General features: G+C 43.9%; 1 protein-coding gene across 1 annotated transcript in view; it reads left to right on the top strand.

The window, feature by feature from the left end:
• The window catches only part of ofcc1 (orofacial cleft 1 candidate 1), a gene marked incomplete at its 5' end in the record, with an annotated part of 305,954 nt that overhangs the window by 85,481 nt on the left and 204,367 nt on the right, over positions 1 to 16,106 (top strand). Inside the window, one exon of the mRNA XM_063042829.1 lies at positions 14,146 to 14,270. Within this exon, the coding sequence (XP_062898899.1) occupies positions 14,146 to 14,270 (125 nt within the window). The remainder of the gene's footprint in view (positions 1 to 14,145; positions 14,271 to 16,106) is intronic.

Raw genomic sequence — 16,106 nt, 5'->3', positions numbered from 1 at the left:
CAATCTACAAGTTTGTAGATGACATCACTGTGGTGGCCCCGGAGATACAGGACTTGGTGTAATTGTATCATGACAACAGCCTTTCTCTCAATATCATCAACGCAAAAGAGTGGGTCATCGACTGCAGGAAGGTGGGAGGAGCAGTGTACATGCACCTGTTTACGTCAATAATGCTCGGGTAGAGAGGGTTGAAAACTTCAAGTTCCGAGGAGTGAACATCACCAAAACCCTGTCCTGGTCCGGTCACGTAGGCACCATGACCAGGAAAGCTCACCATTGCTTCTTGTTCAGGAGGCTAAAGGAATTTGGCATTTCCCTTTCACTCTAACCAATTTTTATCGATGAACCTATCCAGATGCATCACGGCTTGGTACGGCGAACAGCTCTGCCATGACCATAAGAAAGGGCTGTGCGAAAACAGCTCAGCACGTCAAAGAAACCAACCTCCCATCTGTGGACTTCATCACTGCTTCTTGCTGTTTTGATAAAGCACCCAACATAATCACGGACCCAAATGTTCTCTCTTCTCCTCCTTCCCATTGGGCAGAAGATACAAAGGAAGCGTGAACCACCAGCGTTAAGAACAGCTTCTATCCTGCTGTCAAAAAGACTACTGTGCAGCCCAAAGTATGATAAGATGGACTCTTGACCTCACAATCTACCTCATTATGGCCTCGCACCTTATTATATGCCTGCATTACATTTTCTCTGTACCTGTAACACTTTATTCTGCATTCTGTAATTGTTTTTCTCTTGTATGACCTCATTTTACTCTTGTAATGAAGTGATCTATATGGATGGCATAAAAGTTTTTCACTGTATCCTAGTACATGTAACTATAATAAACGATTAGCCAATTTGATAAGTATGCTTATCAGGCGGCTACATGTTCAAAGGTTCCATTTAATATCAGAAATGTATACATTATACAACCTGAAATTCTTCCTCTTTGCAGACATCCGCGAAACAGATGAAAACCCCAAAGAATGAATGACAGGAAAAACGTTAGAACCCCAAAGTTCCCCTCCTCCCCCCATGCACAAGCAGCAACAAAGCACCAACCCTCCTCTGCCCCCTCCCCCACTTGTTCCAGCAGGAAGCATTAGTCCCTCCACCACCCACCAGGCAAGCAATAGGAAAGCCCTCAAAGAGACCATGATCTAGGTCCATCAAACACTACAGTCCATAATCCAGCACTTCAACATCTCTCTCTCTCTCTCTCTCTCTCTCTCTCTCTCTCTCTCTCTCTCTCTCTCTCTCCCCCCCTCCCTCCCTCCCTCCCCCTCCTCTCTCTCCCCCCTCCCTCCCTCCCTCCCCCTCCTCTCTCTCCCCCTCTCTCCCTCTCCCTCACTCACAGAGGTGTTACCCCTTACAGAGCAAGGGGGTAGACCAACAGCTTCCTGTTTCAATGTTAGTCTGCAATGATGCTTATTCAAGCTCACCCGACTCGAGAACCATCGAAGGGGAGAGAGGGAGAGGAGAGGAGAAGAGGAGAGCAGGGGCCTCCAACAGCCGTACCTGTTGTCTCGATGCTCCAATCTCCCGCAATGCTTCAGTTGGCGACACTGGCAAGGAGTCAGTCATCCCCCAAGCCTCACCCCGTAGGCACACGTCCCCAGCCACCTTCAAAAGGAAAAAAGAGACATTAAAGAGAGGAATTTAAGCTGTGTTGCAGATGAGCTTGAAGTAGTCACCCTCTGGTGCCATCTTAGCTCCTCCCACCTGGAGTCTCCTGTGTGACAATTTATTGAGTCACTGAAGGCCATCGAAATATTGGCCATTCTGAGGTCTTCTGATTGTCCTACCTCATGGTGAAATCCAACCTGTTTCCCCTGCTTTTGGGATCTCTCAAGCCTCCTTCTCCCTCCCGTCATCCACAGAGAGATATTTGCATCTTCTGGGGAGAAGTCTGATTTGGTAAAAATAAGTGAGGCTCAGGTGATAAGTGTTCTCAGTATGAGAACTCATCAACACCACTGCTTCTTTCACCCCACCCCCTACTCCTGAGTTAAAGTTGTGGTTACTCTTCATATTTAATGGCTTCTTTTCTCTCTACCTATCACAACAGAAATTGTAGGTGAGTTCCGATATAAGTTTCACTTTCCAATGAATCCCACAACTAGATCCTGAAAGATCAGAATGTAGGCTGTGCCTTTCCTTCTGGATGTTCATCGTATTTCTCACTGATGCGATCCACAATCGTTTCTACGCCAGACCCTCCCAGACATCCGAATTACAGAAGAAGGGCTGAATGTGCATGGGAATATCTCCAGTGGCAACTTCCACTCCAAAGCATAGAACATTCGGACTTTGGCATTTACTATGTTCCTTCATGGAGTCATACAGCACAGAAACAGGCCCTTTAACCCAACTGATCCGTGGTGACCAGGATTCACATTTAGGCTAGTCTCATTTATCTGCATTTGGATCATACCCCACAAAACGTTTCCAATCCATCTACCTATCCAAGTATTTTCTAAACATTGTTAATGTACCTGCCTCAACCACTTCCTCTGGCAGCTCATTTCATGGACTGATCATCCTATGGGTGACAAATTTTATCCTCAGGTTTGTATTAAATGTACCCCATCTCACCTTAAACCAATGCATCCTGTTCTTGATCTCTCAAATCTGGGAAAGAGACTGTGTTCATTCATCCAATCTACAGTTCCCATAAGATGTATCCACCTGCCCTTGGAAGTTTTAATGCTTATTGTTTTACAACATTGAATCATAGTGGATTTAATTAGGCTTTTTTGACACTGATCAAAAGTAAAAGACTCTTCTGTGTCAAAGTGAAAACAGATCTCTACAAAGTGATCAAAATTAATTACAAATATAAAACACAAAAATAATTGATTGCATAAGTATTCACCTCCTCCCCTTCAATATGACACACCAAATCATCACCGGTGCAGCCAATTGAATTTAGAAGTCACATAATTACTTAAATGGAAATCTGATTTTGGAGACCTGTGCACAGTCAAGGCATTTCAATTGATTGTAGTGAAAATACACCAGTACCTGGAAGGCAAAAACTACCCCATGAAGACAAAAGAATACTCCAAGCATCTTTGTGAAAAATAGTTATTCAAAAGCACAGGTCTGGAAATGGATACAAGAAAATCTCCAAGTTACTGAATATCCCTTGGAGTACAGTTAAGTCAATCTTACAGAAATGGAGAGAATATGGCACGGCTGTAAATCTGCAGAGAACTGGCCATCCTCAAAAACTGAGTGACCGTGCAAGAAGGGGATAGTGAGGGAGGCCACCAAGGGACCTATGACAACACGAAAGGAGTTACAAGATTCAGTGGCCGAGATGGGAGAGAGTGCACATACAGCAACTGTTGCCCGGGTGCTTCACCAGTCACAGCTCTGTGGGAGAGTGGCAAAGAGGAAGCTACTACTGAAAAAAACCCTCACATGAAATCTTGGTTAGAGTTTGTCAGAAGACATGTGGGAGTCTCTGAAGTCAGCTGGAAGAAGGTTCTATGGTCTGATGAAACCAAAATTGGGCTTTTTGGCCATGAGACCAAACACTATGTTTGGCGTTAAGCTGAACACTGCACATCATTAAAAACACACTAGCCCTACTGTGAAGCATGGTGGTAGCCATATCATGCTGTGGAAATGCTTCACTGAAGCAGGTCTTCGAAGGCTTATGAAGGAGAGGGTAAAATAAATGCAGCAAATATTGAGAAAGTAAGGAGGCATTGGATCCAAGGGGCCCTTGCTTTGTGGATTCAGAATTGGCTTGCCCACAGAAGGCAAAGTGGGTCGTATTCTGCTTGGAGGTCGGTAATCAGTGGTGTGCCTCAGGGATCTGTTCTGGGACCCCTTCTCTTTGTGATTTTTATAAATGACCTGGATGAGGAAGTGGAGGGTTGGGTTAGTAAATTTGCTGATGACACAAAGGTTGGGGGTGTTGTAGATAGTGTGGAGGGCTATCAGAGGTTACAGCGGGACATTGATAGGCCGCAAAATTGGGCTGAGAAGTGGCAGGTGGAGTTCAACCCAGATAAGTGTGAGGTGGTTCATTTTGGTAGGTCAAATATGATGACATAATATAGTATAAATGGTAAGACTCTTGGCAGTGTGGAGGATCAGAGGGATCATGGGGTCCGAGTCCATAGGACACTCAAAGCTGCTGCGCAGGTTGACTGTGTGGTTAAGAAGGCATACAGTGTATTGGCCTTCATCAGTTGTGGGATTGAGTTCCAGAGCTGAGAGGTAAAGTTACAGCTATATAGGATCCTGGTCAGACCCCACTTGGAGTACTGTGCTCAGTTCAGATCACCCCACTACAGGAAGGATGTGGAAACTATAGAAAGGGTGCGGAGGAGACTTACAGGGATATTGCCTGGATTGGGGAGCATGCCTTATGAGAATAGGTTGAGTGAGCTTGGCCTTTTCTCCTTGGAGCGACGGAGGATGAGAGGTGACCTGATAGCAAGAAGTGTATAAGATGATAGAGGGAGGTGTATAAGAGGCATTGTCAGAGGCTTTTTCTCAGGGCCGAAATTTCTAACATCAGAGGGCACAGTTTTAAGGTGCTTGGAAGTAGGTACAGAGGAGATATCAGGGGTAAGTTTTTTTATGCAGAGAGTGATAAGTGCGTGGAATGGGCTGCTGGTGGTGATGGTAGTGGAGGCAGATACAATAGGGTCTTTTAAGAGACTCTTGGATAGGTACATGCAGCTTAGAAAAATAGAGGGCTATGGGTAGCCCTTGGTAATTTCTAAAGTAAGTTCTTGTTCGGCACAGCATTGTGGGCCGAAGGGCCCGTATTGTACTGTAGGTTTTCTATGTTTCTATAAAATAAAGGCAAATCCAGGAGGAATGCCTGATGCAGTCCGCAAAAGAACTGTAACTTCGGAGATTTATGTAACATGCTGTCTGGTTTCACTGATAATGTAATGGTTTCTCTGTAGCGCAATGTTTGGGTTGTGACTAGAGATAACGGGGTTTGGAATGTTGTTGCTCTTTCTTGTGAGCTGGAAGAGAGATTTTCGTGGTCTTTTGCCGGGGAGAGATGAGAAGAGAAGACGCGAATGGAAAGAGTTGGTAGACCGCCAGACAGGGTGGACTTGGAGCGAGGGTCTGAAAGTCAGCGACGATTGGTGGACGATCGACCTATCAGTGAGCTCCAACATTGCGCAACAGACTGTTTGATAAGATTGGGCCCTTTGTTTTCTTTTACTCGTTTCTTTACTGACCATATAGTCAAAGTAAGAATTCTAAAGCTTAATTGTTTAATCGCATATTGTTTACTGTTTGTTATTTCGGGGTACTGATTTGTAACAGGGGACACATTGTGCAGCATCCACCCAAGCAAGATTTCTTAAGTTTGTCCGGGCTGGGGGCTATCACCCCCTATATTAAGCTGCTAGCCGAAGTGAGAGTTACATTTGCTTTCCATCAAGACAGTGACCCTGAGCATAAAGCCAAAGCTACCAGGAATGCCTTAAAATCAACCAAGTTATGTTCTGGAGTGGCCAAGTCAGAGCCCAGACCTCAAACCAATTGAGAATTTGTGGCTGGACTTGAAAAGGGCTGTTCACTCACAATCCCCATGCAATCTGACAGAGCTTGAGCAGCTTTGTAAATAAGAATGGGGAAAAATTGCAGTGTCCAGATGTGCAAAGCTGATAAAGACTGATCCACACAGATTCAAGGTTGTAATTGCTAGCAAAGGTGCATCTAGTGAATACTGACTTGAAGGGCGTGAGTAATTATGTAATCAATTATTTTGTGTTTTATACTTAGATTTTATATTTTGTGTTTTAATTTAGATCACTTTGTAGAGATCTGTTTTCACTTTGACACAAAAGAGTCTTTCTGTTGATCAGTGTCAAAAACGCCAAATTAAATCCACTTTGATTCAATGTTGTAAAACAATAAAACATGAACTTCCAAGGTGGATATTTTTTATCGGCAATATATGTCCCTCACAATTTTGCGCACCTCTATTAGATTGCCTCTGGATTTCCCATGCTGCTATGAAAACGGTCCCAACTTGTTCAACCTTTCTCCAACTCAGTTCTTCCACCCTCAGCAAATCCTTGCAAATATCCTCTGCACTCTTTCCAATTCAATGACATCTTTCCAAAAACAAGGTGTCCACAATTGAACACACAACATACCAAATGAACACAATATTCCACAAGTTTCTTGTCACAATGTCTAGATCCTGGAGCTCCATATACTGTATTCAACATTAAGATATACAATACAATTTGGGCAAACATGAGGAAATCTGCAGATGCTGGAATTTCAAGCAACACACACAAAAGATGCTGGTGAACGCAGCAGGCCAGGCAACATCTATAGGAAGAGGTACAGTTGACTTTTTGGGCCGAGACCCTTCGTCAGGGCTGACGAAGGGTCTCGGCCCGAAACGTTGACAATTCAATCTGGGAATGTATGCACAAGTTCCTCCTATTAATGGGATTAGTATAAGCAGATGTATGATGGTTGGTATAGACTCAATGGACTTTGGGGCTTTAATTAGTTTCTATTTATTGAGATACAGCGTGGAATAGGTCCTTCCAGGCCTTTGAGCTACGTCGCACAGCAATACCCTGATTTAATCCTAGCCTAATCATGGGACAATTTACAATGACCAATTAGCGTACCAACCATTAAGTTTTTGGATTGTGGGAGGAAATCAAAGCATGTGGAGGAAACCCATGTGTTCACAGGGGAACATACAAACTCCTCCCAGGCAGCATTGGGAATTGAACCCAGGTCGCCTGTAATCTGCTAACCACTATGTTATCGTGCTGCCCTTGTATTACTCAATGCAATCTGTGCTGTTAGAGATAGCTATTAAGTCTTAGAATTAGAGGGAGGAACAGGCCTTTCAGCCCATCTGGTCCATGCTGACCACCAAACACCCATTTTTTTTTAACACCAATCCTGCCCTAGTTCTATTCTGTTATCCATGTTCTCATGAACTGCCCTCTGGATTCTTCTGCTTACTTAAACATTAGGTACAATTCACATAAGCAAATTAAATTTACAACCCACACATTTTTGGGATGTGGCAGCAAATCAGAGCACCTGGAGGGAATTCATGTGGTCAGAGGAATAATGTACAACCCCTACATATAGCATCGAGGGTCAGGATTGAACCCATAATGCAGCAACTATGATATAGTGGCACTACCAACTGCACCTGTATATCGCCCTATGGGCTTGACTGGCTTGGGTCTGGGAAGAGCACTTCATAAAACTAGAGCTTTGTAAGGACTAAATCTTTGTTCTGCAGACCAAAATCTGTTGACATTGCAGCTTGCACTATGTGCAAGTTAATGGGAACATTCACATAAACTTAATAGTCTAGAAATTACTGTTGGCAGTATTAGCAGACGAAAATTTAATTTGCTTTTCAGGTGGATGTTCTAATACTGATGTTGACCCTCCGCCTGACTTCCTGTGTTTCTATCAGTGTGTCCCTCCCTTTATGCCCATGTCCTGTGGCACTGTCCTGTAAAATTTACATTGCATCTCTTATCCATTTCCTATATTCCTGTAGCATATATTGGAATGTAATGGGCCGGTTTGTAGCTGTAATGACAGCAAAATGACTGCATTTTCTGGATTTCCAATTGATGCATCTTTTAATCCATCATGAAAACAAGTCTCCCCTCCATGGACTCTATCTACATTTCCTGTTTCCTTAGAAACATAACCTAAGGCCCCACCCACCCTGGTCTTTCTCTCTTCTCCCCCTTCCCATTGGGTGGAAGATACAAATGAAAACACACATCACCACACCACTGACCTCCAGGCCAGTTTCTAACCACTGTTGGAATACGACTGAATGAAATCTTTTGAATGATAAAGAGGAAATCTTGACCTCAAATGTCTTTTTCCATTACTTTGCAAATGTCAGCTATTAGGGGACATGCAGTTAAGGTGAGATTGGGAAAGTTGAAAGTAGATGTACGGAGCAATTTTCTTTTACCTGGAGTGGTAGGTGCCTGGAATAGGCTATTATGGGGTAGTGGTAGAAGTAACATGATATAGGCATATAAGAGGAGGCAGATGATTGTGTGTGGCGGGGGGGGGGGGTATGGATTATATGCAGAAAGAAGAGATATTTAATTGTTCCTGTGCTTACTATTCTATGTTCATAATCAAGAGGCTTCAGTTGTAATGATTTATTAATTGGACAGTTTTTTTTTGGTTTTTTGGTGTATCTATGTGGGTAGACTACCGTGAGCCCATGAAATAGTCATCTTGTGGGCCGCCTTTGTAATAACGTACATTAAAACTGCACTAATCCCCTCTAACTATTCAAAATCCCAGGTAGTTCCCTATCTGGGTTACAAGGTGGTATTTGCAATTTCCTCCCACCAGAGCCCTGGTATCCGCATTCCTTTTAAACTCACCTGCTTCTGCTGGCCGCACTTCCTTGAGATTTAGCCAGTCCTGTTTCTCACAGTCCCTTCAAACAAATTGGGTTCACCAAAATATTTATGTGTTATGTCTGTTAGAAAAGCGAATTAAGCATGTGTTGGAGTGTTAACAAATAGCCCAGAAAACTGACGAGTCCAGTACTGCCAAAGTCCCAAGCCTACTGGATTATTGGATCTTTGCTATATCACCTCAAGGTTTGAAGTCTCATTATGCATATAGCATAAGTTTACAGCCATGGGTATAAACCAGTATCTCTTTCATTGAACACGTAGCGGCATAATGCATTGGTAAAAATATCGCAAGTAATTACAAATGTTCTTGCTGTAATATATCCAGAAAGTGCGCCTTGTTACATGAAGTCTGACTGTTTTTAATGGTGCACAATTCCATAATTACAGATTGGCAAACTACTCTTTATGTATGTTTATTTTTCATTCAAAAAACTTAAACCTTTCATATAAAATAATTATACTTTTATCATGATATTCCATCATCTGTCTTAATCTTACTTGTACGTGCATGACTTCCAGTGGAACTGAATTTGAAGCAGAATCATTTAGTACAAATGGCTGAGGAGGAACTTTACTCCAGTCTATCCACTGAATTGTCTTTTGATTTTTCTGATCCCTTGTAATATTCAATTGATCACCTCAGCCTCTCTTATGGACCTAGGCTTGGCAGTTTTGAAAAGAGCTCAGTATCTTTTTGCTGCCTGAGCCTTTACTATGTGGCTAATGTCAGCAGTTTACAGGACTATTCAGTCAACTGCATTGAGCCAACTTCTGGCCCATCTTCTCCATGCTACTTTAACTGTAGGAGCCATGTATCTGTAAAAGGGTCTAGTGCTTTCCCGGTGTATTTGATGAACAAGCTCTTCTCGGGCTTTCAGCTGGATACAGGTATCGATTATAATTAAAGTTTCAATGGCAAACTCTGCCATCTTCTTCAGGGATGATGCCTGGGTATGTCTTGTCGGGTGGTATTTATACTCTTATAGTCCATCCCTCCTGATTGGTTAGTCCTCATCCAATCAGGTTTCCACTCTCCCACCTTGTTTGCAATGGAATTTCAATTCTTACTTAGAGCGACACCTTTATCTTTGTTAAAATTCTTGTTCTTTAATTTTATTACAATGGCTTCTTTTACTGGGTGGTCCCAAAAGCCATTGGCATGGCACCATAGTTTTGTGCCCAGACAGATACATCGAGGAGCACAGGAGGTGTATCCATTTGGGTTACCCAGAGAAATCAGCGGTAGCAGAACGCTGCATTCGCAACGGTCGTAGGGTTGACATCGGCACAAATGCTAATCCTATATGCCCATGTTAGACCTGTACCTCTTTATGCCATTCCTGTCCAAGTACCTGAGAATAAAAAATCTTTTTAAAAGGAAATTTTAATTTGTGATTTATTTTTAAGTTGAGATTGTATGTGTGGCCTACTCCTGACACTGTTCGGTGATGGCCCAAGAGAGACACAGCAGCAGAACGAGCAGTTCACCGAGTGTTAATAAGCACTGTACAAAACAAAAGGAAATATAATAAATGTTAGGCTAACAGGATCACTAACTAAAACTCTCAAATTTAAATCTAATGCTGTCACCGTGGCTCAGAAGCAGTAACTTAATACTGAACTAATACTGCTCCTTTGCAGCATCAATCTAAATTGTAATCTTCTTTCCTGGAACATGGACAAGGTGGACAGGGATCATTGCTGTCACTATGCTTTGGTCAGGACTTGACAAGACTGAAACAAGAGGAAGAGTATAAAATACAACCACAAAGAAACTCTGATAGCCTGGAACGTGCATACCTACGAGACACCTGAGATCTGTGCCCAATGGATGGAAGACTTGCTCAGATGATACGAGCCAGAACCCAAAAACATTCCTCTGGACCGTACCCCTTTCAATCAATGAGGTAGTAGACCCTGCTCCACACTCGGCGGGATGTCAGGAGGCACCGCACAAAATAGACCAGGGACCCATCTATGAAGTGGGGAGAAGTTGGGGGGGGGGCGGTGACTGGAGCATGGAGGGGAGGAAGCTTGAGCTGGGAAACATTGAACACTGGGTGAATCTTCATGGATGATGTTGGTCAGGGAAGATTGGTGGCTGGGACATGCCAGAGGAGGATGTCTAGAGGTTATTGTGGACAATCTCTGTGCAAACCAGTTGGGAGCTCCAGGTTATGGGGTTGGAAGAGACAAGACAGTACAGGGATGTCTTCAGCTCCTGATTCTCTTTCTCAGTCTGGTCTTTAGATTGGGGGTGGGGGGAACCAGATGAAAGGCTGACTGTGGTTCCCAAAAGAGAACAGAAAGCCTTCCAGAACCGAGATGTGAACTCTGGCCCTCGATCAGTCACTTTCCTGAGGGAAGACTTGCATCCTGAGCATGTGCTGGACCGTGAGGATGGCAGTTTCATCAGCCCTCAGGAGCGCGGGGAGAGCAATGAACTGGGCAGCCTTGGAGAACCGGTCTACAACAAACAGAATGGTCGTGTTTCCATCGGATGGAGGCAGGCCAGTGATGAAAGATAGGACCAGGGGAGGTGAGGCACTGTCAGCAGGCAGAGCCGACTGGCAGGGAGCTGTTGTGATGTTTCGTTCAGGGCACAAATGGGACAGGCAGAGGTGGAAGTAGTGGACATTCTGGGACATAGATAACCACCAAAATCGGCTCTATCAATTCCAGAATTTGTTGAATCCGCAGATGGGAAGAGTGACTCCACTCCAATACTCTGGGGCACACAGTGGCAATGACAAGTGGTCGGTTGGGACAGGGGACAAACAGCCACCTGGGCCTGGATCCAACCGTTGGGCAGCCCTCACCTCTGCTTCTGTTCCCCCAAATCATCAGGGGAACTGCACGAGTGAGGAAGGATGTACTGTGGATTGATGTTGTCCTCAGCGATAGCAAGCTGGTGGGAGGGAGCATCACTCATAGTATTCTGTCTGCCAGGGTGAAATTAAACTGACTGAAGAAGAGAGCCCAGTGGGCTCGATGGGTCTCATTTTGGATCTCCCCCTCCCCTCCCACTTTCAAATCTCTTACTAACTCTTCCTTCAGTTAGTCCTGACGAAGGGTCTTGGCCTGAAACGTCGACTGTACCTCTTCCTAGAGATGCTGCCTGGCCTGCTGCGTTCACCAGCAACTTTGATGTGTGGGGCTCAATGGGAGTTGAGTTTCTTGGCGACACCAATGTAGGAGAGGTTCTTCTGCTCTGTCCATGCCAGAAAGGGGTGCGCTGCCCCCCTCCAGTGCCCCTAGGGCCTCCTTGACTGCCTTGGTTCTTGGTTCCTGACATCATAGTTGCACTCTATGGGAGTCAAAGGACGGGAAAGTAAAGCACAGGGCTGCAGCCGATTTTTTAGCAGAAGAACACTGGGACAGTGCAGCTCCAATGCCATTGTTGGAAGAACCAACATTGTTGGTATGGGGGGGGCGCTACTGCACAGGACTGGAAGAAGCTGCAGAGGATTGTAAGTTTAGTCGGCTCCATCTCGGGCACTAGCCTGCAAAATACCCAGGACATCTTCAAGGAGCGGTGTCTCAGAAAGGCAGCGTCCTTTATTAAGGACCTCCAGCACCCAGGGCATGCCCTTTTCTCACTGTTGCCATCAAGTAGGAGATACAGAAGCCCGAAGGCACACACTCAGCGATTCAGAAACAGCTTCTTACCCTCTGCCATCTGATTCCTAAATGGACATTGAACCCTTGCCCACTACCTCACTATTTTAATATGTATTATTTCTGTTTTTTGTGCAATTTTTAATCTATTCAATATACGTATACGATTTACCTATTTATTATTATTATTATTTTATTTTGTTTATTTTTCTTCTCTATTATGTACTGCATTGAACTGCTGCTGCTAAGTTAACAAATTTCACGTCACATGCCAGTGATAATAAACCTGATTCTGACTCTGAACATCTGATGCATTAACTTTGATGATGAATGGTTAGGATGGGTCCAGATGTTGCAGGACTGGGGAGGTGGTTAAGCATTGCTTTAGTTCTGAGAATGCTTGGTTTGCTTCACTTGTCCATCGAAATCCTGTAGAGGTCTGCTTGGTGAGTGCATTTATGGAGGCTGCAATGAAACTGGAATTTCTGATGAAGCAGTGAAAAAAGTTTGCAAAACCCATGAAGCGTGACTGTAGTTGGCTTGGGCCACTCTGTGACTGCCTGAAATTTACATGGGTCCATTTGAACACTGGAAGTGGTGAGGATGTAGCCCAAGGATAATGCCTGCTCTTTGTAGAGCTCACAGTTCTCTGGCTTGGCATACACATCTCAGGACATGCTGGATGTGTTCCTGATTAGAGCAGTAATAGATGAGAATGAAGTCCAAATACACACAAACAAACTGATTCAACATGTCCTGGAGCACATAATTGTCCAGGGCCTGAAAAATGCCCAGGGATTTGGCCAGACCAAATGGCATCACAAAATACTCATAGTGGCCACTGGAGGTATTGAATGCTGTCTTCCACTTGTCCCCTCCTCGTTTGTGAAGAGCGTAGCGGTTCTTCACCATGATGTTGTTGAGGGACTGATAATCAATGCAGGGGCAGAGCTTGATAAAGACAAAGAAGCATAGGCTCCTCCACCAACTATGTACTATGTAGTGTGAGAGAGGGTGAAGACGGACCATAATCTAAAATGTAGGAGGCTGGGGGCATTGTCTCACTCTGCCATTGGTTGCCCAGTTGTGTATTCAAATTGCCAGATTTATCAGGTCATCCAGGCTGTCCAGTTCATCTCATGCAGGACACCTGCCTTCAGCCCATGTTGGAAAGCAATGATGAGGAATCTCTCGTTCCACCCCATCTCAACCACAATCATGCATAACTTTACTGCATCGTCCCTCACTGTCCCATTCCCTTGACGTAGGTCTAGGAGTTGGTAGGCAGCTTCCTGACCCTTTACTGGAAGATCAAACACCCTCTTGAACTCAACTGTGAATTGTTGGAAAGACTGGATTGCAGGGAAACCTTGTTCTTGTAGAGAATTAGACAGTTTGAGTGTGGGTCCATCTAAGAGATTCTCCATGTAAGCCAGTTTTCATGCATCATCACCGAACCAACCTGACTGGGTGTGGAAAGTCAGCTCACACTGAGTAATAAAGTTGCTGTAGCCTTTCAGGTCATTGAAGTATCTGCCTGGTGGAGGAGTAACTTAATAATAAAGTAATACCGCTCCTTTGCAGCATCAATATAAATTGCCATCTTCCTTCCTGGGATGTGGACAAGGTAAGCAGGGAGTGTTGCCATCTCTGTGCTTCAGTCAAGACTTAACAAGACTGAAATGAAAGGAAGGGAGTGAAATACAACTACAAAGTAACTAATTAGCTGGAACGTGCATACTCAAGAGAGCGATTGCAGACCCCTTTCAGCTGCCCACTTGTGAGGGTGCCCAGACTCTGTGGTTGTGACAACTCCTGCTCCTGTTTTTAATTGTTCTCTATCCTGGAACCAGCCTAATGAATCTTTGCTGCACTCCGTCTATGGCAAGTACATGTTTTGGATATATCCCTCTTTGAGCAGGTTGTTGACTTTCCCCAAAACATCCCCAATGGGTGGCTTTGCATCAGTTTTTGTTTGATAATGTTGAAGGGGTAGCAAAAGGAATGTTTTTAGTTGTGCAGCATCTGTTGTTCGTAGTGCAGCATTTTTACAGTGATGGACATTACACATTTTGCCTTTTGTTTGCAGGGAAGTCGACATAACCTGGCCGAGTTTAATGGGAAGGATAAGTGCCAGAGCCCTGTTGAACAAAGCAGATTCTCTACAGAGTCACCATGCCTAGAAGACTTGGACCAATACCGATTCTCTATTGTGTGAGTGCTGGTTTAAAACTATCCATTCTTAAAAATGTAGTCAGAGCTTTGCAGTGCAATCTTCAAAAATGCTTTCATTATCTTTATCTAGGTTATCCTTTTGGCACCTAGAACTGGGTTTAATTGGTTCCCTTCCTAATCTGCTGCATAGCTCAAAGCAGGGGGATTATGGTACCTGTTCTTTGATTGACTTTTCTATTATGAAAAGATCAGTGTTAAAAAATTGTGTTAATTAGATTAACTAGGTACAAGAATAAAGTTAAAAGTGCCATTGTCAAAAAGAAACTAAATCTTACCTTTGAATACTGATTATGTGAGGTAGAAGTATATGCGTGTAGTTTAACTGTGTACAAACCAGAAGAAAATACATTCTGATCTTACAAAGAGTCACATGGAGTCACACAGCGTCAAAACAGTCTGTACAATCCACCATGTGCATGCTGACCACCAAATACTTTTCTAATTCCATCACCATCTGCAGCTTTCAATATGTTGACCGTTCAATTGCTCATCTAGATACTTATTAAATGTTATAAGAGTGCATACCTTCACCACCCACTCAGTCACAGTATTCCACATTCCAGCCGCTCTCAGGGTGAAAGAATTCTTCCTCAGAACCTTTTTAAACACACATATCTTTACCTCCCCCCTTCCACTTTCCACAGGGTCACTCCCTTTCGTGATTCCCTTGTCCATTTGACCCTCCCCACTGATCTCCTTCCCCGCACTTATCCCTGCAGCGGCCTACATGCTACACCTGCCTGAACATCTCCTTCCTTGCCTCCATTCAGGGCCCCAAACGGTCCTTCCACTCTTCACCTGTGAGTCTGCTGGGGTCATCGACTGTGTCCGGTGCGCCTGATGCTCACTTCTTCTACATTAGTGAGACCCGTCGTAAATTGGGGAACCATTGCATTGAGCACCTCTGCACCATCCGCCACAAGCTGGACTTCCCGGTGGCCAGTCGTTTTAATTCTGACGTGTCGGTCCCTGGCCTCCTCTCATGCCAAGATGGGTCCACCCTCAGAGCGGAGGAGCATAACCTTGTATTCTGTCTGGGTAGCCTCCAACCTGATGGCATGAATATCGATTTCTCCTTCCAGTAAGCTTATTCCCCCCCCCCCTCCATCTTTCCTCTATCGCCTACTCTGACCTTTTACTTCTTCTCACCTACATATCAATCTCCCTGGGCCCCCCTCCTCCTTCCCTTTCTCCTATGGTTTACTCTCCTCTCCTATCAGATTCCTTCTTCTCCTGCCTTTCCCACCCACCTTTATTCACCTATCACCTTCCAGCTAGCCTCTTTCCCCTACTCCCTCACCTTTTTATTTTGGCATCTTCCCTCTTCCTTCTCAATCCTGAAGAAGGGTCTTGGCCCTAAACATTGATTATCTATTCATTTCCATAGATGCTGCCTGACTTGCTGAGTTCCTCTAGCATTTGGTGTGTGTTATCTTAAATCTTATCCTGGTTTCCCATGATCTCTTTCCAATATTTTTATTAATTTATATATAAGAATACAGAGTACAGGATAAAAAACATATATGTCAATACATTAAACTAAATCCCATATAAAGACTCCTTACCCTATATTCGTACAAATTAATTAGTTTGTAAGATTGAAAAATAATAATTTTTTTATATTAAAAAAATCTAACCCACTACCAAGACCGAAGCTGAATAAGAGAAAAAAAAGAAAAAAGATTGTTAGTCATCATCTGTGCTTTAACAGCAAATCAAAGGTTTTGAAAATAATTCAGAAATTGTCCCTACAATGTTTGAAAGTCTTGATTAGATTCAAAGATTGAACAGTGGTTTCCCATTATCAGTCCTATC

The sequence above is a fragment of the Mobula hypostoma genome, chromosome 1 (genome assembly GCF_963921235.1).
Source record: "Mobula hypostoma chromosome 1, sMobHyp1.1, whole genome shotgun sequence".
Lineage (NCBI taxonomy): Eukaryota > Metazoa > Chordata > Chondrichthyes > Myliobatiformes > Myliobatidae > Mobula > Mobula hypostoma.
This window is presented reverse-complemented; position numbering and strand designations above follow the sequence as displayed.